The sequence below is a fragment of the Plenodomus lingam genome (assembly GCF_022343315.1).
Source record: "Plenodomus lingam strain CAN1 chromosome Unknown contig_30, whole genome shotgun sequence".
NCBI classification, from domain to species: domain Eukaryota; kingdom Fungi; phylum Ascomycota; class Dothideomycetes; order Pleosporales; family Leptosphaeriaceae; genus Plenodomus; species Plenodomus lingam.
The window spans coordinates 219233-239699 of record NW_027093945.1 but is presented as its reverse complement, the minus strand read 5'-3'; the positions used below and the strand labels follow the sequence as shown (position 1 = coordinate 239699).

Genomic DNA, 20467 nt, shown 5'->3' with positions numbered 1-20467 from the left:
TGCTGACAACTCATGACCTAGACTCTTGAGATGCTTCTGATGGTAATCTGTTGGTTTATCGGAGTGTTCCAGAGTGAATCGGTGTGCTTGCTTCGGAGATCGATTCTTGTCATCCGGACTATAATCTTCAGACCTAACGCCATAGGACCCTCGTATGGTGATACCGACCAGATGTGTCTTTATACTATTAGACTTATGGCGTGTTCCGACAACTGTGGCTTCTGCATCGCTCGTCATGGGTCCTGAAATTGAGATCAGGGTGTAGGAACGAATGAAAAACCAGAGAGTAGAGAAGACCACTGGTAGCTGATAGTGAACAGAAACATGGCGTTTGACGATACTACCTGGGCCAGGGTGGGGAGGATCAAGACCAGAGGGCGCATGGATTTGAGCCCAGATCGGATAAGGGCCGGATAAGACCGTTGTAAGCCTTGCCGTATCGAATCGCTTGCGTGGGGCCACATGAGCATGTGAATGTATCGCGAGCGCGTGGAACAGTCAAGCTATGCGACCATCTGATATCTAATCAATGCAAAGAAAACGTTCCTTATGCAGAGCATGAGTCGGAGAGCGAGTATCTTTCGATGGTGCCGTGAATCTGTTTAAGGCACATTGCTAGAGCCGTGATGTATGGAACGTACTCAAGGTCCATGTACTGGTACACAGGACGACATCGACTGGGAACGGCGGCTAGCGGCATTTACCCGCAAATCACCTCAAAAACGAGCTGTCTAGAAGGGAAAGATATCCGGGCGAGTCTCGACCATTAACGTCCTCGAACGCGCTGTTCAGAGTGACTTGGACTGCCCCTATCAGGCTGCGTAAGTGCTTTGCGGTGTCGTGTGCAAAGCCAACTTGGAGCAGCCTTGAGCCTTGAACATGCGCTCACCATCTATCCTGCAAAGCAACCTCATGAGACCGCTGATATCAGCGTTGCGATCAAGAATGACCTCGAGAGAATAGCATGTCCCGTATAGTGTTGCATCCAGGTCGCTGCTACGCAGAACAGCTGGGCGCGCGGCTCACAGGAAGCATGTGTTTGCAGATCGCGTACATGGGTCAGCGGTAAACGTTTGGAAACGAGCTGTCGGGACAACAACAGCTGTTGCAATAGAGTGTATGTAGTTGACTGCGGATTTTTGTGGGTGAGAGATGAGGTTGGAGGTTAACACTGAAAGTGACACAAAGCGCGGGACGCGTTACACGCCCGACGCCCCTTCCGCTTGTGTAGTGTAACGTCCCACTATCCAAGCTGTCACCAGTAGTAGAATGAAGTACGTACAACATATGCCTGAACACATTATGAATAGTAAGCATTAATGTGCCCTATTCGAATGAGAAGCATGTGCCAGAGTGTCTGCTCTGTGAGATTCAGAGGCTATCTATCTATGGAACCCGATCATGGAATGTGTTTTGCTCTACCAAAGACGGATGCACCACAACACCTTTCACACGTCTTGTCGTCGCAGGTGTGCAGCAGCAACAAGCGGCAATCTGTGTTCAGACGAACGCCTTCTCTTCCACACTCCCATCCAGCTTCTCCAACTCTGTCTGAGCCGTTTCGAAAAGTCCAGCTGCTTTGAGTAGTTCGCTATCCACCATGCTGCCTGCAAACGGTACCTTGGGCCCTTCGGCCTGAGGCTTCCAGTTCTCTCGCTTTTCTACAGCCTCGCCAGCCTTGAGTCCGCCTTTAGCAAGCGCCTTCTTCTCCAGCCTATCTACCTCGGCCCTCTTATCATGCACCTTTTTCGACAACTTCTCACGGCCGGGGGCAAGCTCTGGCTTGTCAGCTGGGCATGCCTCAAGAGCAATGCACATTTCAACAAGGCTCCTTCGGGCCTCGTCGAGCTCGATATGTTCGGGGGTCATTTCTGAAGGGAGCGTTTGGATGGTGGGATTGATATCATCCGCCGAAAGCTCGAGCGGGTTATCTGGCGATGGCTGCGGAGCCTCCGCGTGGACCTTCATGTCAGGATTGCAATAGTTCTCTGGATTCTGGGCGACTTCTTCAAAGAATGACAATATCGCGTGCTGAACTGTGTAATTCGTGAAGATGCACTCTGCGACTGATTCTTCACCACCCGCAAATGTCGGACAGACGATGACTTGCTCCGTTGACCATTCAGTGTAGGGGACTGCTGCCGTCTTTGAGACCTTTTTCTCTTTTAATGCAGTGGTTCCAAGAGCGAGGCGATGCAGCCTGCTTGCCATGGCTCTCAAAGGCCGTGATGTCGGGAGATCCTCGTTCCAATGGATATGCTGGGCGGAGTTCATGATTCTGGAGCCATTTGGAAACGACTTATTCGGGCTGTAGTCATTCGGCAGGCCAACGCAATGAAGAGGATCAGAGGTAGCATCAGTATACATCCATTGGCGCGTTCGCTGGTGAAGAAACGCCCTCAAGCTTGGGTGCTGGATTTGCGACTCGTCGATGGTGGAGGAAACTAGTGCCATTGCTGTGATTCGGGATCCATACTTGTCGACTAAACACTTTTGTTAGTATATCGCGGGGCATGACTCTTCCAAGCACATACAGTTATCAGCAAGTACATCAATTACGCTCGCCGTTCCATCCTCAATCGCAATGACATAGAGCTCTGCGTCTGGAGCTACCAGTGCCTCATTGCAGAGAACCTCATCAAAAACCGTCTTGATATGCTCTTTAGGGGATCGATGTCCGTGGACACTATTCTCCTCGTCGTGGATGCGAATCATGTCGTGTGCTATTGACTTGCGCGGCATCGCCGACCAACTACGCATCGTCATCGTTTGATTGAATTTGTGCGAGTACAACAACTGTCCTGTATTCAATACCATCAATGCGGGAACATTCTGCTCATTCTCCAGCTTAAAGCCATCCATGAAGATCTCGTCGTCCAGCTTGGCACTCTGGTCGGTGGACGATCGCTTGATAATTTCTTTTACAAAGTGGACTGCCGATCCGCCGTTGATACCAAGCTCGCGCTGCAGCTGACGGTACGCAAGGATGCCGAGATCCTGCGATGAATCGTTGATAATCACGATGATGCGCTTTCGTGTCTTGAGGATCTTAGGCTCAGGCGAGAGGATGGGGATGTGAGGGCCAACAGGCTTGGTTGGTGTGAAACCCGGAAGATGGACGCGCTTGATGCCCAGCGCATACAGCCGACTCTCAGATTGATCTCGCTGGCAGGCTATCACGGGGTCAGTCTATCCTCGCTAGCCCTACGTACGACTTACCCTGCATGGCTTCGCGGCGCACCTCATTGACACGCTCGTTGTTTGTAGCGTGGAAAATGTAGGGCTTTTCTGGCGCCACGATCATACGGATATGGCCCTGGTTGTTGACGAAGAATCTGTCGCTGTCAGGTGTGTGCCCATGAAAGTAGATCTTGCACTCACCCAAGCTGCTTCAGGTCTACAGGGAACGAAGGATCAGGTTCCAGTGTGTTCTCTATGCGGCGAAACATAATGCTAGGCAGCGTGCACTACTAGGCGGCTGGTAGTAGGTGTGTTGGGAGCCAGAGAGGTAGTTCAGCTTCAAATCGAGCCTCTGACAATATCGTGGATAGTGTAGAAGCAAACAGGATTGCTATCAGTGTTGAGGAGGCGCAATCGAGGGCAATCATAAACTAGGTAGTGCGGTTGATGTGATGTCGAGACTAGTTGTTTGGTGATGTGCCTAGTTCTTGCATTAGCGGTAAGATGCAGCAGAAAGAGAAGGAACGTTGTGAGGCAGGAAATGAGTCGCAGTCCATGTCTATGCAAGAATTCTATGTTCTGATTGATTGTCCCAACCCAAACTGCGCCGCCCAATGCCAGAATCTGGTGGCGTAGTAATAATGTACAGTGTTCCCACAAGATCGTTGCCCCATAGTTTTACCAGCTCGCCTTCTTGACACCGGGTAAGTTTCCAGCCAACGCATTGATACGGAATTGATACTGCCGCAACCGTTAGCATGTGCCAGACTAGAGACCATGAGGAGATGTACTCTGCCAAGCCTGAAGTCGCTGAAGACACCACGCCCTCTGCCACCCATTATACATCTGTTCTTGATCTGCGTGAAGCGTGTGTAGCAGTGCATCTGGGACAACTGGAGTTGGGCCTGTGCGCGGGCTCGCTGTGGAAGTGTGGTGTTGCGAATGATGTATCGAAGGGCTTGACTATTGCGCCGTGGTTGTCAGTGCTGCGTTGGGTAGGCTAGGCGTGAAGATGGAAAGGCGCATACCGCTCAGGCTCATTCTCGGCGTACACTTTCCGTTTGGTGTGGTCGCGAATGTTGCGAATCTTGGCGAAGCCTCCAATATCGAGCTTGGCTGCGCGAAATTGAGACATGATGGCGCTGGGCGACTCTGGCTAAAGCTCTGTCCGAACAACGATGGTGTTGTGAATGATGAGGTTCTGCGGCAAGTCGACGATTCTGCCGCCAGTTGCCGCCTTTAGCGTCACCAATTAGCGCTAACCTTTCGTCTCTCCAGATACATTACAACGACATTTCCCATTCACTGCCATTCTTGATCAAAACAAGTAAAAAACTGCCCATTCTTTAATCTATTCGACTGGCTGTGTGAGTTCAACAGACAGAACCTCACACGCATCCATACACGTCTGGTCTCCCCACAGGTACTTGGTGTAGAACAACCATCCCATGTTCGAGTAGGTAGATTCCTACTCTACACTCCTGCCCACAGACTCCAAATTGGCTTTTGTAGTAATCTTGACCTGTGATAATACAGCTTGGGAGGCTGTCGCGGTGCCGGTATCTGAGCAAAACCTCCAAAACCTCCCATAACAGGTCACGCGCTAGGCGGCTTAGGTATCTACTTAGGCGACTCAACCCTTCACCACAATGTTCTCTGTCAGGGACGCCAAGGAGATCTTCCAGCTCTTTCCTCCACAAAACACCCCAGACTTTCTCCCTTCTTTGATACTTTCTTCTGGAGGCCATGGCTTCTTGACGTTGGACTTTGTCAAAGCTCGATTCAGAAGCTGCGTGACCAAGAGCAAGCAACCCTTTCAAAAGACCGATGCACGATACTAATGCATCATTAGATTCAGGAAGGATACCTATCCACACCCTGGCTGATGATCTGGACGTGGATCCGGATCTTGTTCTCCAACTCGTTCGAGCCCATCCAGCTCTTACTTTACTTGGCGCCGACAACAGCAGCGTCATTACTATCGATCATAGAGATGCGCTCTTACAGAATCTCACTAACAGCCTATCTGATGGTGTGATCCAGAGGTCAGAACTTGCAGAAGCACTTGACGTTGACGAGAAGAGTGTGGATCTACTCTTGAATGATGTAGAAGGGGGAATAGTGCTTGAGCAGGGACATGTATTCAGCAAGACTTATGAGCGAAAAGTTTCAGATATTATTGCAAAGTCGTTGCAATCTCCAAGTGTGGATCTATTGTCAGTATCCTACTCTGCTATTCCAGCCAGACAACTCACACATTATAGGCCTGTGGACATCAAGACCCAAACTCTTCCCGGCGCACCGCCCCCTTGGTTCGCGCTGCATGTCTTGAGAGACGTACTAGAGACCCTCTCCCTGAAACATTCATATTTGGTCAAGGAGAATCCGGATGGAGCACATTGCTACCCCAAAAAGCTACTTGAACAAGATCGAGATGCCGTTATACATAATTTAGGGTGCGGGCAGCTTGCATACATTGATCTTTCATCTTTTTTCGAAACTTTCTCTGAGTTCTACGCGAATATCGACGACGCAGTGGAGCATGTTCAAATAGAGGCACACATTGACTTGATCAATTCGTTTGCCGTCTCGGTCGCGAAGAGGCTGAACATAGCGAAGGCCTGCACGCAGTCTCTGGCAGAGGACGGACGTGTCAACCTTGCAGTATATCTCTCTCTATCCCTACTAGATGAAGTACTAATATCCTTCGCAGCATGTATTGGAAGAATATCCGGAGAGCCTTCGGACTCGGATCTTGCAAGACATCACGCGCGATATTAATAGCATATATCGAGACGAATATGGCGCGTCGGCGCTACAAGTCGGAGACTTTTTATTGGCGTCCGAATCATATGAAATGGAAAGACGCGTGCTTATAGATTATGCAGAGCTTGACGCTACCTTCCAGTGGCAGCAGCTGCGGGAACATCCAGAGAAGGAGGTGAAGTATAACTTGGTCAACATCGCAGGATTGATCACAAAGGATCCGCTAATCGAAGCTTTAAGCAAAGAAAAGATTGTTAAGAAGGCTGTCGAGGAACGCTTCTGGGCCAAAATTTCATGGCAAGAAACAGAAAATGAAGCGCAATTCGCCGAGTTCTGGACGGAGCGTGTTCACTCAAGATGCCAAGTCTATAAAGAGGGTCTCGATAAGGTTTCAGACGAGAAATTACGCGATCAGCTTTTGGAGATTCTCGTGGCACACGTGAAGAAAGAACTCATACCCGAAGCTATCGCCAGAGCACAGTCACAAGGACTGATGGTTAGCCGCAAGACACGCAAGAACATTGGCGCAGTTGAAGATCTTCTGAAGCAACATGACTCAAATCTGGCTGGCATCCTTGCAGTTCTAAAAAAATTCAGCATCAAATCCAGCATCGAGTTGAATGACAAAACGGTGCTGCAAGCGAAGCAAAGCATGGCTAACGACATGATTCGGAGAATGCAGAAGCAGAAGAAATCTGATGGCCCTGTATTGTTCCTGACATTGGTGCTCGTCCTCTTGGCGAAACACAATGAGGGTGTTGTGTACGCCACCGGCAAGTTTGCACCAAAACTGCTCAAGCAGCTCAAGACCGTGTTGTCAGTGGAGCAGTATGAACAGATGGAGAAATGGAAGGAGGCTGCGAAGACGAGCTCGTTAACTGCGGAGGATAGAGCTGCGATGAAGAGTATGGCGGAAGCTTGATCTACATGAGTGGGACTAGGCGGTTTGTGGAAGACAGCAAGTGTGCTTATAATGCTAGAGGAAGAGGTGTGATTGACACGTCCAATGTAAGAGCTAGAAGAAGAGCAACGACGTGGAGGGAGTTCTGGAGCTGTTGCCGAGCATGTCCCAATTTTCGAGAGAATCATAGACAAACACAGAGGCTAAGCTGTTGACTCCCAAGTCAGTGGTCCTGGTTCCTAGATGTTAGGCCTATCCATGCAGCGTATCAAACAGATCACGTGCTGATGCTGGACCGGACGCGGCACACTCTATGCACACAGGCACTGGGCAGGACGTCGCCCCTCGTGCAAGCCATCGTAACTGCTTGAGGATCAACAACAGAACCCTATCCACACGTTATCACAGGCAGTCTCAACTGCTTCAAGCCATACGGCAAACCCCTCCTCATACCACACTGTTGACTCAGGGCTGCTGACGGTGCAGTCACGGAGCGGACTTGTGCCCAACAGCACTCAGCCACAACCATTGTTTCCTCTGATCTGACATCAACTCTCACAAGGGCGATGTCAGCAACCGAAAAACACGAGCAATGAGAGCAACACAATCTCTACTAAGCTCGAGTATTGATGATGAGCGCATGGCCATTTGAGGACATTTTCTACAGGGAGACAACTACTTAACCTCGGTCGGGTTAGGCGTGGAGAGTGTGGTAGGTGCCGGTAACGTTAAGCTCTGGCCATCGGCAGCACGCCCCCCGCACAGCAGCATCCACCAGATCCACGACAGCATCATCTTCCATCGTCGGCGACATCAATTCTTCCCCTTGGTTTCTGAGGCTATCGTAATAACGTACATGGCTTCACCCGAATGATCAACAACGATGTTGCCCATCTATCGGCAGATGGTCGATGCCCCGCGTTCTCCCCGTACCTCGTGCATTTGCAAAGCGTATCAAGCGATCAACTGCTGCCATCGACTCCTGAAAACTACCTGGATCGATGTCGCTCACTGTCAAGCCATGCTTTCCGAGGCACGCCACATTGCATGGCTTGCGCTAATGAGTTGATGGCAGCACGTAGAGTAGTATTGGAATGTAAACTAAGACAGCCTCGCAGCGAGGCACCGACAAGGCCGACGAACCGACCATCGACATCATCCATGCACGCAGGCCAGGCAGCGCGCAAGAGCACGTCAGAATGAGAATCGCGAGTGGCGGCCCACACGTTCCAGCAGTCCTGCGATGCGTTTCTCTCAATCACGCATCCTGAAGCTAGTTCTGTCCTGATGGTGTTGCACGTCCTGCCAAATTTCCACCCGGCATGGCAGACGATGGGCGATGAGAAAACACCAACCTTCACCTAGATCGACGTCTTCGTCACGGTCGACCACGAATAGCACACGAGCAAGGACAGCGATGTGGTCCTAGATCTCAGAGCCGCCCTTTACTGCCGCCGCTTGATTGGCCGAGCGACTCAACATCGGTTCCAGGCAAGAAATTTGTTGCTTGAGTACTAGCGCCAATGGCGTGATTGAGCAAGCACGTCTTATGGCGAAAACGCGGAGAATGGTTACAAAGCGATAGCTAATGGCGGAGCCCAATATATCCTCCAGACTGTGTTTGACTTCATTTCCCACATCCCCAGACCTGAGCCATTCCCTATTCACAGCTCCTTTGCGACTTTGCAGCATTCTCATCAGTGATCAAGTCTGTTTCATCCAGTCCCTCATCAATCATTTCTGCACGTGCCTTTTGCCCTGGACTTCCCCCTATACGCCTCTCAGGATGTCGTCACCACTATTCAGCCAGCTCGAAGCCTACAAGCAGCCGACGATTCGCGAGGAATCTGGGTATGCTTCTGCGGCCTCGAGCCAAGAGAGCTTGACAGAGATCTACTTTACCAAGCCGCACCTCAAGTTCATCAACGCCCAATTGCAGAAACTGGAACCGCAGGGTAGGAGAAACTCCTCTTGTCAGCAAGATGAATGAGCTCACACCCTCTTAGACATTTTGAAATGGTGCATCACATCTTTGCCAGGCCTCTTTCAGACAACAGCCTTTGGCCTTACCGGACTGGTCACCATTGATATGCTGTCCAAGCTCGAGGGACCAATGAGCCACAACATCGACCTCATCTTCTTGGATACCTTGTATCACTTTGACGAAACCTATGCCCTTGTAGACCGGGTTCGAAGACGCTATGGGACCCACGTCCACGTGTACAAGCCTGCTGGTTGCGACAATGTCGACCAGTTCATCGCAAAACATGGCAACAAACTCTGGGAATCCAATGACGAGCTGTACGACTATGTTGCCAAGGTCGAGCCTGCTGAGCGAGCCTATTTTGAACTCCAGGTCAAGGCAGTCCTGACTGGCCGACGCCGCAGCCAAGGTGGCAAGCGGGGCGATCTCGATATTGTAGAGGTCGACGAAGCCGGCCTTGTCAAGATCAATCCTCTGGCTAACTGGTCCTTTGCACAAGTCAAAGAGTATGTAGACGCCAACAACGTCCCATACAACGACCTATTGAACCGAGGCTACAAGAGCGTCGGTGACTGGCACTCGACCCAGCCCGTCGCTGCTGGCGAGGACGAGCGCTCTGGACGCTGGAAGGGCAAGAACAAGACCGAATGCGGCATCCACAACCCCAAGTCTCGCTACGCACAGTTCCTCCAAGAACAAGAGATCAAGCAAAGGCAGGAGGAGTTGGCCAATGCCTTGGAGCAAGTATCATTGAAAGCTTGAGTTTGCCACTTGCCGTTTGACTTTTCTTCTTCTTCTTCTTCTTCTTCTTCTTCTTCTTCTTTTGTTTCTGTCGATTAGCATCCACATTAGCATGGCGTTTGGGTTTTCAGGACACGACATGGTATGAAGGTTGAGAGACGGGAGCCAGTTCCCCACGGGGTCCACTGTGACGATGCATAACCGGGGCCGAGATATCACCGCCGGCACTGATATGCGAGCGATGTAGGTGACGAGCCAGAGAAGCTCGCTCACAGATGAATAGAATGAACACCACATGGCAAACTGCAAACCGTGAGCATCGTGAGGCCTGCCATTCTCGCTCGCCAAAGAGATGAGACAAACAAAGCAAGAGTTGGCTTCCTCCCGCTTGGCTTCCACACGTCATCTAAAGACCCAACGAGCGGGCTGGGGGGGTTGTCAGCCTCTAGCAAACGTGCAATTGCGCAATCGCGTCTAAGGATGCTAACCCATACATCCACCCGCTTATACCCTAGTTTCTTTCTGCATGCCAGGAAAAAAAAAGGAGTGTCTTCAGTCAACAATAAGCATTGGACGCATATCAAGCCTTAGGCGACATAAAAGGGCTCGTCGCGCCCTCTTGCCGTTTTCTCTGAAACGCGCGCATCTACACTCACCTACTCAACTTGCTCCCACTTCTCGACAACGAAGTTGTGGACTGACTTGCACTTTTTTTGATTTCATTCACAGCCAAAATAGATTCCCATTTCACATACTTGACGGCCAGTACCGGTAAAGCGTAGTCCAATTTCTATTGAGCAAAATGGCAAACCCCCCACACGGTATGTTTGAATCCAAGCACTTCTGTTGCAGGATATCAGCTGATATATTCCCTAGGCGGAGTCCTCAAAGACTTGATCGCGCGCGATGCTCCCCGACGCAAGGAGCTCTTCGACGAGGCAGAGACACTGCCGGCCATTGTGCTGACGGAGAGGCAACTTTGTGACTTGGAACTTATCTTGAACGGAGGTTTTTCGCCGCTGGAAGGTAAGTCGTCATTCTGCCGCGCTAGGCGAGGGGCAGACCATGTCTCGGCCCCTCCAGTTTGGCCTGTTTGCATTGTATGAGGCTGACGAGAGGACGCCAGGCTTCATGAACCAAAAGGACTATGATGGAGTCGTAGCAAACAACCGCCTCGCCGACGGCAACCTCTTCTCCATTCCCATCACACTCGACATCTCGCAAGAGACGATTGACGCCGTAGGCGTGAAGCCTGGCGCGCGTATCGCTCTGCGTGATTTCCGCGACGACCGCAACTTGGCCATCATCACTGTCGACGACATATACCGACCAGACAAAGAAAAGGAGGCCAAGGAGGTCTTCAGCCCCGATGGCGATGTTGCTCATCCAGCCATCGCCTACCTCTACAACACGGCCAAGGAGTTTTATGTTGGTGGCAAGGTCGATGCGATTGACCGGTTAGAACACTACGACTATGTCGGTCTCCGTTACACACCCGCAGAGCTGCGTCTGCACTTTGACAAGCTCGGATGGCAAAAGGTCGTTGCTTTCCAAACGAGGAACCCCATGCATCGCGCTCATCGTGAGCTTACCGTCCGCGCTGCCCGCGCCCGCCAGGCCAATGTGTTGATCCATCCCGTTGTTGGCCTTACCAAGCCCGGAGACATTGATCACTTTACTCGTGTTCGCGTCTACCAAGCCCTTATGCCCCGCTACCCTAATGGCATGGCTGTTCTTGCTCTGCTGCCCCTTGCCATGCGCATGGCTGGTCCTCGCGAGGCAATTTGGCATGCCATTATCCGCAAGAATCACGGTGCAACTCACTTTATTGTTGGCCGTGACCACGCTGGTCCAGGAAAGAACTCCAAGGGAGTCGACTTTTACGGTCCGTACGACGCTCAGGATGCCGTTGAGAAGTACAGGAGTGAGCTCGGTATCGAGGTCGTGCCCTTTTTGCAGATGACCTACCTGCCCGACTCGGACGAGTACAAGCCCAAGGATGAGGTTCCACAAGGTGTCAAGACTCTTGACATTTCTGGAACAGGTATGATAACTCCTATGAGTTCACGTGTATGCGAACTGACAACCCATGTAGAACTCCGCAAGCGCCTCCGTACCGGCCAGGAAATTCCCGAATGGTTCTCGTACCCAGAAGTCGTCCGCGTCCTTCGCGAGTCCCACCCTCCCCGTAGCAAGCAAGGATTTACCGTCTTCCTTACTGGCTACCAGAACTCTGGCAAGGACGCTGTTGCTCGTGCCCTGAACGTCACGCTCAATCAACAAGGAGGCCGCTCGGTTTCTCTGCTCCTCGGTGATACCGTCCGCTCAGAACTAAGCAGCGAGCTCGGCTTCTCGCGCTCCGACCGTGACAAGAACATTGCTCGCATTGCGTTTGTCGCTGCCGAGTTAACCAAGGCCGGCGCCGCTGCCATTGTTGCGCCCATTGCACCATTCGACGCCAGCCGAAAAGCGGCACGCGAAACCGTTTCCAAGCACGGAGACTTTTACCTCATTCACGTCTCAACGCCTCTTGAGCATGCAGAAAAGACAGACAAGCGTGGTATCTACAAGGCTGCTCGCGCTGGCCAAATCAAGGGCTTCACCGGCGTCGATGACCCGTACGAGACGCCTAAGAATGCGGATCTGAGCATCGATCTCTCAAAGACGAATGTCAGGACAGCAGTACACCAGATTGTGCTGTTGTTGGAAAGCAAGGGACTTTTGACTCAACTGTAAATCGGTGAGAAAAGCGCTATGATTGCATGTACGGTGTCTTTGGAGATTAACCGTGGGGACGCATTGATAGTTTTGATTCCAGTATGACGATAGACGATTGATTTTTTTTTGAAGGAATGAAGTCGAAGTGATGAGCAAAATGCTCCTTCCCACGCTACACTGCTCAAATCTTTGATATCTCCATTTCCTCCACCCAATCCCGCGTTGGCGGCGTGTCCAAAAAACTCCTCCGCTTCTCCCACACCTCCATCCATCTGGCCAGCCCGGACCTCCCTCTATTCCACTCGATCCCCAATTCCCCCATTCCCTTCGCCAACGCCAGAGCAACAGCCACAGCAATCTCATCTGGACTCGCAGCCCCCTTTCCAGGCACGCGCAACACGCCCATCCGAACAGCGTTCTCGAACCTATCCAAGATCCGCGTAATCTTGGTCTTTTGGCCCTCGACCCACTCTTTGAAGTAGAGGCCTCGCTCCTTGCGAATACGGTATTCGTACGTTATCAGAACTGCTGCGTCCATGATGCCGTCTGCTGCGGCATGCAGAGTGTGTAATTGCCAATACCTGGTGTCCTGCTTCTTCTTTGCCTGCGTCTGCTGACCAGCCAAGTCACTCAGATACTCACATATGATCCTCGAGTCGAACAGGCCGTCTGGCACATCTTCTGTCACCAGACATGGTATCTTACCCATGGGATTGTAAACTGCGACCGCGGCGTTGTCATCGCTCCAGCCTGGGATATTAATGGGGGCTACGACGACTTTTTGCAGGGTGAGATGTGTGTGAAGATTGAGTTCCTGAGCGTGCATGTAGACTTTGCGGGTGTAGGGGGAGAACGGGTGGTAGAGTAGTGTCAGCTTGGGGGTTTTGGAGTTGATTGTCTTTGGGATTGTCATGGTGCTGATGCGTTTGATGGTGAAGTTCCAGCGAGGGAAGTGAAGATGAAGATTTTCGTCGTTTTGAATGACGACTTCGTTAGTGGAGAGGCCGAGGAGGATGCCGGTACTTTTTCCGGATTGTCCGTAGTCAGAGGGGTAGACGTCGACTGAGTCGCCTTTGCGTAGACCCAGTGTGTTGTTGTCTTCGAAATCCAATGCTTCTGGCTCTCCCTTTGCCTGGACAAGCCTTTGCGTCACTTCCTCGGCCCCCAACCGCTTCGGCTTCTCACAGTCCCTCTTTCTCTGCTCCGCAAGCCCCATAAACCTCCGTATCCACGCATGAACTTTTGGAAACTCCTCTTCCCCACACAGGCCACCCCGCAAACTCCCTTCCATCCCTCTATCCCACACTAGCCATTCAAACGGCCACACCGCATCTACATCTGCCACCGTAGGCCCTGTACTGCCCAAAACCCACTCCCTCCCATCCGCAAAAAAGGTCCGTTCCAACATATCGAACGCAACCCTCAACGCCGCCAGTCCCTCTGGCCTTCCCTTTTCCATACTCTCAGCGCTCATCCGCCGTCCCCCCATCAGCGTCTGCCGATCATCCAGGAACGCCTTATTCTGCAACAAACTCTCAGAATTCCAGTACGGCATCAGCTTGACTGCAGCAGCAAATATGCCTCCATCGACGGTCCAGTTCTCGAGTAATTTTTGGATCCCGAGTTCCGTCGGCGTGGACGGCGTCAGCGTGCTGTTTGGATACCGTTGTTCAAGCTTGGAGATGATGAGCCGTGAATCATGATAGATGTCTTTTCCAATAGCCAGGAGGGGGATTTTTCGGTAGGTGAGGGAGAGTGAGGAGAGTAGGGGGCGGGGCATGATGGGGGGTTGAATGCTTTCATCGTAGGTAATTCCGCGGAGCCAGATATACCAGAGGACGCGGTGGGAGTATATGGATTGGGGATAGTGGAAGAGAATTGGTTTTTCTGGTGGTGTCGTCATGACTTTGTGGTAGTAGTTTAGACTTCTAGGTGCTTGCGAGAGATGTCGTGTATTATGACGATAATTGGAATCGAGGGGAATGATATCGAATGCGTTCTCAGGCCTAGGACAACAATGACTCACTACGGTAAAAAATTGTTTACTGTAGAATGGTACGCTAGGGGTTTACTATATAGGTGTAAACTGACCTCGTGTATACCCGTAAATAGGTTTAAAGTGGTAGTTTACTTTATTATAGGTGGTTTAAATTAAGTATAAAAAGTAGTTTTATATCTATTATACGCTATAATACCTAACTAAGACTAAAAGGGGTAGAAAAGATTAGCTTCACGCTATACGCACATATGACATAATAATGAGTCATGATATTTTTACTAATAGGAGGTGGTGATAATAGAGGTGGTGATAGAGGTGGTGGTAGAGGTAGTGGTAGAGGTGGTGGTAGAGGTAGTGGTAGAGGTGGTGGTAGAGGTAGTGGTAGAGGTGGTGGTAGAGGTAGTGGTAGAGGTGGTGGTAGAGGTGGTGATAGAGGTGGTGGAGGTAGTGGAGGTGGTGGAGGTGGTAGAGGTGGTGATAGAGGTGGTGATAGAGGTGGTGGTAGAGGTGGTGATAGAGGTGGTAAAGAAGATTAAAGAAAGGAGGGGTAAAATACTTAAATAGTTAGTAGGAAACTAGTTATTACTAATACTAGTAGATTAATAGAAGTAGAAATAAAAGTAGTTTACTTTTATAGAATATATAGTATAATAAACCCTATTTAGGTTTACTTCTTCTACCTAAACCACTTCTTGGTCTACTTTAGATAAATATGGCTACTGTAAACCGGTTTTGTACTGTAGTGACTGCTTCAGATAGGATGGTACCTAGCCTTGGTTTTCCCCCACGGACGGTGGCGTTGAGCCGAGGTTCATTTGATGGGACGCATTGGTCGCAATTCAACACAAGGATCATTGGACTATCGTATTACTTTCAACTACGGTGAGTAACGTCCATGTAGCGTTCAACAAAACAGCACTGAACGCTATAATCTCCGGCAGTCTGTAGAGGCCACCGTATGAAGTGTTAGAGAATACTGAGTGATATATGAAGGAGGTGAGTGTACAGTGTGCTCTTAAGCCCTATGGCTGACTATGTGCAGGTACCGTATATCAAGCTTGATCAAGGACGACAATGTTTTCTAGTATATCAACTGCCGACAGCTTCAGTTTGTAAAGCCTCGCAATAACAAACAGGATCTTGAGATGGAGCTATTGGGTGGGGTTGATCGTTTCGAGTATTATAGTTTTAGGATGACAAAGTACAAGACTGATTACTTTGAAAGAAGAATAGGCACTCATATATATGGGAGCAAAATCTATACTAAACTTTGCCTCATCTAGTTATAAGATCACTATAGATTTGAAGTACTCCAATTCAAGATAGCACTTAGCACCTTTAATCAGGGGAATGACAGACCACGGCCTTTTGTTGACAACCATGATTCGCTGTTGCTATCCGAAAGTCACCGCTCCCCGGCCGGGCTCGACTCCGCAACTGCCAAACAATCATTTGTGACGCCACAGAGCCTGCGCGTACTTAAGACCAAGTCAACGTCTATTGGGTATCATACCAGTCTCAAAGCCTCTATCAGTCTTGAGACAATCGGACCAAAACTATCACGACCGACACCAACCACTATGCCTCAAATCACTCTCTGGTTCCTCCAAGCATCTCGGAGTATCCGCACGGCCTGGCTCCTCGAAGAGCTCGGTTTAGACCACGATCTCAAATTCTCTGAACGTGCGAATCAGAAGGCCCCTGAGGACTTCAAGATCAATTAGGGAAACCCGCTTGGGAAATTCTCCACACTGCAGGATGGGAATCTGACGAGCCATGAAAGTGGTGCGATACATGGGTATGTTGGTAATAGTGATTGTGCTCGGATGGAGACTACTAACGTGTCTCAGCTACCTTTACCGACACCTATGACAAGAGCGACAAACTCCTTCTCCACGATCTAGAGGAACGTATCAAAGTCCGTCAATGGGCTCGTGCCTCTGAAGCCACTTTTCTCCTGCACGCCCTCGCCATCCTCTATGCACGCTGGAACCTCCCCAAGGGTGTACACGCAACTACCGTTGAAGCGCTGGAAAGCGGGATATCCATCAATTTGCAGAAAGCTCTATCTTGGCTAGAAACTGAGCTGTCGCTTGCATCTGGGAGATTTACATGTGGCGATCAAATTACTGGAGCGGATATTGTGATGCAATTCTCAGCAGATTTTATCTTGGCAAGAGAGCGTGCGGTGGAAAAGGCAGGCTATACATTGAAATTGCATGTGTGGATATAGAGGCGGAGATGTCTTTGAGTAATGTGTTTACCTATGATTAATTCTTCCCCAACACCTCACGTCCACACTGCTCAGGCGTTGCCTTAATCTCTCCTCGAGCACTGTGACATGCGTGAGACATTCGCTATTCTCATAGCTCTGTAGCCGAATGTCTTTGTAAGTCGGATCGCATTCCTCCTAATTAGCTCTGAAGCAATCAGTTCCAAAGCTACCTGCCATCAACATTGGTCAGGGATGCAAATCCAACGTGCAAAATTCTTGTGCCTCTGAGCCAGTCCCTTTCTCTCTTCGAAAAGATTGATGGAGTCACAGGCTATGAAGAGGACGAGAATGTACGTCCATGTAGAGGTATGCTAGGTGATCAGAGGGACTTTCATCGCTTTCTCCACATGCTTCGTTGTATAAACGATCAGGTCTAATAGTGAACTTTGACTTTGCCCGTGCTGCTGGACTGATGTTTCGCGAATAACACAAGCACAGACAGCAGCATTTGTCTTTTTGACAATTCCCTCGGACCTGTATCAACTCTGGCCAAAAGACCATCATGATGCCTGGACCTAGATCTGTGAAGTAGATGTTGGATAGAAGATTTAGGTAGGTAAGGATCAAATACTTATTGACTAGGTACCTTTACACAGAGTTGGAGTTTTGTACAGCACCAAGCTAGTTCTATCTTACAAGTAGACTCCAGAGCGTCCTTCGTTCAACGTTGATCGCCAATGGTTAGAAAGAGGTGTCTGATAATACGTATTGCAATGTGTTATACATCCCCACATGTCCATTTGATCGCCTTTCATCTGATTGGCACGGCGCGAACGGAGCCAGGCCAATTAGGGCTACGCTAAGTCGGACCCCTGATCCTCTCTCCAGAACTGCGTCCGGCAACCGAGGGGGTTTTTGTTGACCTCTTGACTCTTGAGTCTCGTCAACCCAGTGCTCATGTACGGTAACAGTCCAGACCATCGAAGCTGCTGCAAACATGGCGCAAAGAATGCTTCTACGGCCTACTGGCCTTTTACTCGCTCGTCGACCACAATACGCCTATCGTTCGTTCAGCACTGTGCTGGACACACCCATTGACCCCAGAACGCAACAAGCAACCCCACCAGCGCGGCTAACATCGGTTTTTGAAGATGCCCTCAATGCAAGTGGACCCAGGACGAACTGGACAAAGGAGGAGATATCAGAGGTGTACAATACGTCCCTGATTGACCTGACTTTCGCTGCGGTATGTTGTCCTCACATGCCCATCTGAAACAGCATGGCTCATTGTCCAGTCTACGGTACATCGGCGGTTTCATGATTCAGCAGCCATTCAGATGTGCACGCTGTTCAACATCAAAACAGGAGGCTGTAGCGAAGACTGCTCCTACTGTGCTCAATCATCAAAATATGACACGGGTCTCAAGGCTACCAAAATGAGCTCTGTTGACTCTGTCTTGGCTGCTGCGCGTATCGCCAAAGAGAATGGGAGTTCGCGATTCTGCATGGGGGCAGCATGGCGCGATATGCGGGGCCGCAAGACTAATCTCAGAAATATCAAAGAGATGATCAAGGGCGTCCGAGGCATGGGTATGGAAGCATGTGTTACCCTTGGTATGGTCGACGCTGCGCAAGCAAAGGAGCTCAAGGACGCTGGCTTGACGGCCTACAACCACAACGTCGACACCAGCCGTGAGCACTATCCAAGCGTCATCACCACGCGCACCTATGACGAGCGTCTCAACACCATCAAGAATGTGCAAGAAGCTGGTATCCACGTCTGCACCGGTGGAATTCTCGGGCTTGGGGAAAAGGCCCGCGATCACGTTGGTCTTATTCACACCGTTGCAACGCTGCCCGCTCATCCAGAGTCGTTTCCCGTCAACGCTCTGGTCCCCATCAAGGGTACGCCGCTTGGAGACACGCAAGCTATTTCCTTCGATGCCATTTTGAGGACCATTGCGACAGCTCGTCTGGTGATGCCAAAGACCATCATCAGGCTCGCCGCCGGTCGTCATACGATGCGCGAGGAGAAGCAGATTCTGTGCTTTCAGGCTGGTGCGAATGCCGTCTTTACGGGAGAGAAAATGCTGACGACTGCTTGCAACGGCTGGGAGGAAGACAAGGCCATGTTTGGCCGATGGGGATTGAGGCCCATGAAGATGGAGGAGACTATTGGAGAAATGCGCAAGGTGCCTGGGCAGGACGAAGCCGAGGCTGTTGTTGCAGCTGCTGAGGCGGAAGCTACTGTTCAAGCTCTTGCTTGAGTGAGACGAAGAACAAAGCATATGGAGTAAATCAAGTAAAAAAATTGATTCAAAGCCTAGCTCTAGATGGTTCTGTCTTCTTGTTACTCTCCTGTTTTTCACTCGCCTGGCCATTGCACCATTCCTGAAGCGCACTGACCAATTGCTCGACCTCTGATGCTGTATTACCAGCATGCAAACAAATTCTCACTCTGGCAGTTCCTACCGGCACAGTAGGAGGAACCACCGCTCTCACCATCTTGCCCCGACTTTGTAGAAACGCAGCCAGCTGCCTGGGACTTTCTAGTTGAACAGAGAATATGGGTGACTTTGGACAGGCGCTCGGGATTTTGAGCATCGATCGTGATGTCGAGGAGATGGACTGAAGATCAATGAGTTGTTTGTAGAGTGTTTCGGTCAGGTGGTGGAGATGAGTTTGCAATGATATGCTCTTGCCTGACCAGAGTAATGTGTAGGATGATCGAATTAAGGATAGTGAAGGATAAGGGAGAAATGTTGTGTAAATGAGTGGACGTGCGTAGTTGATAAGATAGTGTCGGAGAGTCTTGGATCCTAGCACGATGGCTGGAAATGGTGTCAGTAACCGAAGCTGCCATCACAATTTATCACGATATCACATACCTCCGTTGCCCGCTAAAGCCTTTCCAAAGGTGTGGAGTCGTGCGAAAATGCAGTTGTCCAATCCAAGCTCCGAAACCAATCCTCTTCCTTGTGGCCCAAGGACACCAGTAGAATGCGCTTCATCCACAATTATGTAGCCTCGGTTGCGACCAAGAATATCCTCAACCACATCTACAATCGCTTTCAGAGGCGAAACATCCCCGTCCATGCTGTATATCGACTCTACTGCCACAAAAATGTTGCCCTGATTCTCCTTTTGGATACCTTGGAGTATCTGGCGTAGGTTAGACACTGAATTGTGAGCGAATGCAACCATCTCTCGAGCTCTAGACAGCCGCATCCCATCATGCACACTCGCATGGACAAGCTCATCGTACACAATCACATCCCCATGTTGCGGCACACAGGCGAAGAAGCCTGCATTCGCATCGAATCCAGAGTTGAACAAGAGGCCGGCCTCTGCACCGTGAAACCTCGCAATTTCCCGCTCTAGCTCTTCCGCATAGACTGAGTTCCCATCCAAGAGTCGCGATCCGCCACTTCCAAGCGGCAGATTGGTATTTTGAAGCTCATCGAGGTAGAGCGCTTTGAGCTGAGGTGATGTTGATAGAGAGAGAAAGTCGTTGGAGGAAAAGTCGATTTGATTGGGTTTGGGCAATGTCAGATTTCGAAGTGTAGAATTCTTGTGCCTCCGGTCGAGCAGGCCTTGCAATTGCCGTGTCAATGCTCCTGTTGGTCCATGATTCTCCATCTCTTCTCTTCTCTTCTGTTGTACACTAGCCAAACAGTATGTGGTTGGTAGGGGCTGAGGTAACGTGATCTCGATCCCTCTCAACTGCACCGTGCCGATCCCACGGCGGCTTCCGTAGTTACCGAGGTCAAATGTAGGTAGGTTAAAGCCGGTGCGGGCAGCTGTCAGCATTCAGCGGCGAACCCACGCCTTACGATTGATTTGATGATGTATCTCGATACTTGGCCTCTGTCCACAAGCCCGAAATCGGTTGAGCTCATTATGTATGCAGATACTCCAAGTCACAAGTGGACCCCTTCTCGGAGCCGTTCACCAACCAACTAG

The 20467-nt window shown here is 50.4% G+C and overlaps 10 protein-coding genes across 10 annotated transcripts; 6 read left to right on the top strand and 4 right to left on the bottom strand.

Annotated features, from left to right (window-relative positions):
• Positions 1–1300: 1300 nt before the first annotated feature.
• IAQ61_008360 (uncharacterized protein) lies at positions 1301–3449 on the bottom strand (the record flags this gene model as incomplete). Its single annotated transcript, XM_003838349.2, has 4 exons — positions 1301–2483; positions 2535–3173; positions 3220–3335; positions 3382–3449. The coding sequence occupies 4 exons, from the start codon at positions 3447–3449 to the stop codon at positions 1501–1503; spliced, it is 1806 nt and encodes a 601-aa protein (XP_003838397.1). The 3' UTR covers positions 1301–1500.
• Positions 3450–3858: 409 nt separating this feature from the next.
• On the bottom strand, positions 3859–4364 carry IAQ61_008359 (mitochondrial 37S ribosomal protein uS14m; the record flags this gene model as incomplete). The annotated part of the gene is made up of 3 exons (XM_003838348.2): positions 4209–4364; positions 3972–4143; positions 3859–3921 (listed from the first exon to the last, which is right to left on the bottom strand). The coding sequence occupies exons 1-3, from the start codon at positions 4313–4315 to the stop codon at positions 3859–3861; spliced, it is 342 nt and encodes a 113-aa protein (XP_003838396.1). The 5' UTR covers positions 4316–4364.
• Positions 4365–4829: 465 nt separating this feature from the next.
• Positions 4830–6868, top strand: IAQ61_008358 (uncharacterized protein; the record flags this gene model as incomplete). Its single annotated transcript, XM_066097970.1, has 4 exons — positions 4830–4983; positions 5033–5396; positions 5445–5844; positions 5894–6868. 4 exons carry the CDS (start codon positions 4830–4832, stop codon positions 6866–6868), a joined length of 1893 nt encoding a protein of 630 aa, XP_065952015.1.
• Positions 6869–7217: 349 nt separating this feature from the next.
• Positions 7218–9593, top strand: IAQ61_008357 (uncharacterized protein; the record flags this gene model as incomplete). Its single annotated transcript, XM_003838346.2, has 2 exons — positions 7218–8802; positions 8854–9593. Exons 1-2 carry the CDS (start codon positions 8436–8438, stop codon positions 9591–9593), a joined length of 1107 nt encoding a protein of 368 aa, XP_003838394.2. The 5' UTR covers positions 7218–8435.
• Positions 9594–10374: 781 nt separating this feature from the next.
• On the top strand, positions 10375–12308 carry MET3 (Sulfate adenylyltransferase; the record flags this gene model as incomplete). Its single annotated transcript, XM_003838345.1, has 4 exons — positions 10375–10393; positions 10449–10598; positions 10699–11616; positions 11668–12308. The coding sequence occupies 4 exons, from the start codon at positions 10375–10377 to the stop codon at positions 12306–12308; spliced, it is 1728 nt and encodes a 575-aa protein (XP_003838393.1).
• Positions 12309–12471: 163 nt separating this feature from the next.
• On the bottom strand, positions 12472–14193 carry IAQ61_008355 (uncharacterized protein; the record flags this gene model as incomplete). Its single annotated transcript, XM_003838344.1, has 1 exon — positions 12472–14193. One exon carries the CDS (start codon positions 14191–14193, stop codon positions 12472–12474), a length of 1722 nt encoding a protein of 573 aa, XP_003838392.1.
• Positions 14194–15276: 1083 nt separating this feature from the next.
• IAQ61_008354 (uncharacterized protein) lies at positions 15277–16013 on the top strand (the record flags this gene model as incomplete). Its single annotated transcript, XM_066097969.1, has 3 exons — positions 15277–15285; positions 15332–15365; positions 15616–16013. The coding sequence occupies 3 exons, from the start codon at positions 15277–15279 to the stop codon at positions 16011–16013; spliced, it is 441 nt and encodes a 146-aa protein (XP_065952014.1).
• A 52-nt stretch (positions 16014–16065) lies between these two features.
• On the top strand, positions 16066–16522 carry IAQ61_008353 (uncharacterized protein; the record flags this gene model as incomplete). The annotated part of the gene is made up of 2 exons (XM_066097968.1): positions 16066–16087; positions 16140–16522. 2 exons carry the CDS (start codon positions 16066–16068, stop codon positions 16520–16522), a joined length of 405 nt encoding a protein of 134 aa, XP_065952013.1.
• A 979-nt stretch (positions 16523–17501) lies between these two features.
• On the top strand, positions 17502–18771 carry IAQ61_008352 (uncharacterized protein; the record flags this gene model as incomplete). The annotated part of the gene is made up of 2 exons (XM_003838342.2): positions 17502–17750; positions 17800–18771. 2 exons carry the CDS (start codon positions 17502–17504, stop codon positions 18769–18771), a joined length of 1221 nt encoding a protein of 406 aa, XP_003838390.2.
• A 49-nt stretch (positions 18772–18820) lies between these two features.
• IAQ61_008351 (uncharacterized protein) lies at positions 18821–20302 on the bottom strand (the record flags this gene model as incomplete). The annotated part of the gene is made up of 2 exons (XM_003838341.2): positions 18821–19335; positions 19393–20302. Coding segments are annotated over 2 exons (1425 nt in total), but the record flags the coding sequence as incomplete, so codon positions are not given.
• Positions 20303–20467: the final 165 nt, after the last annotated feature.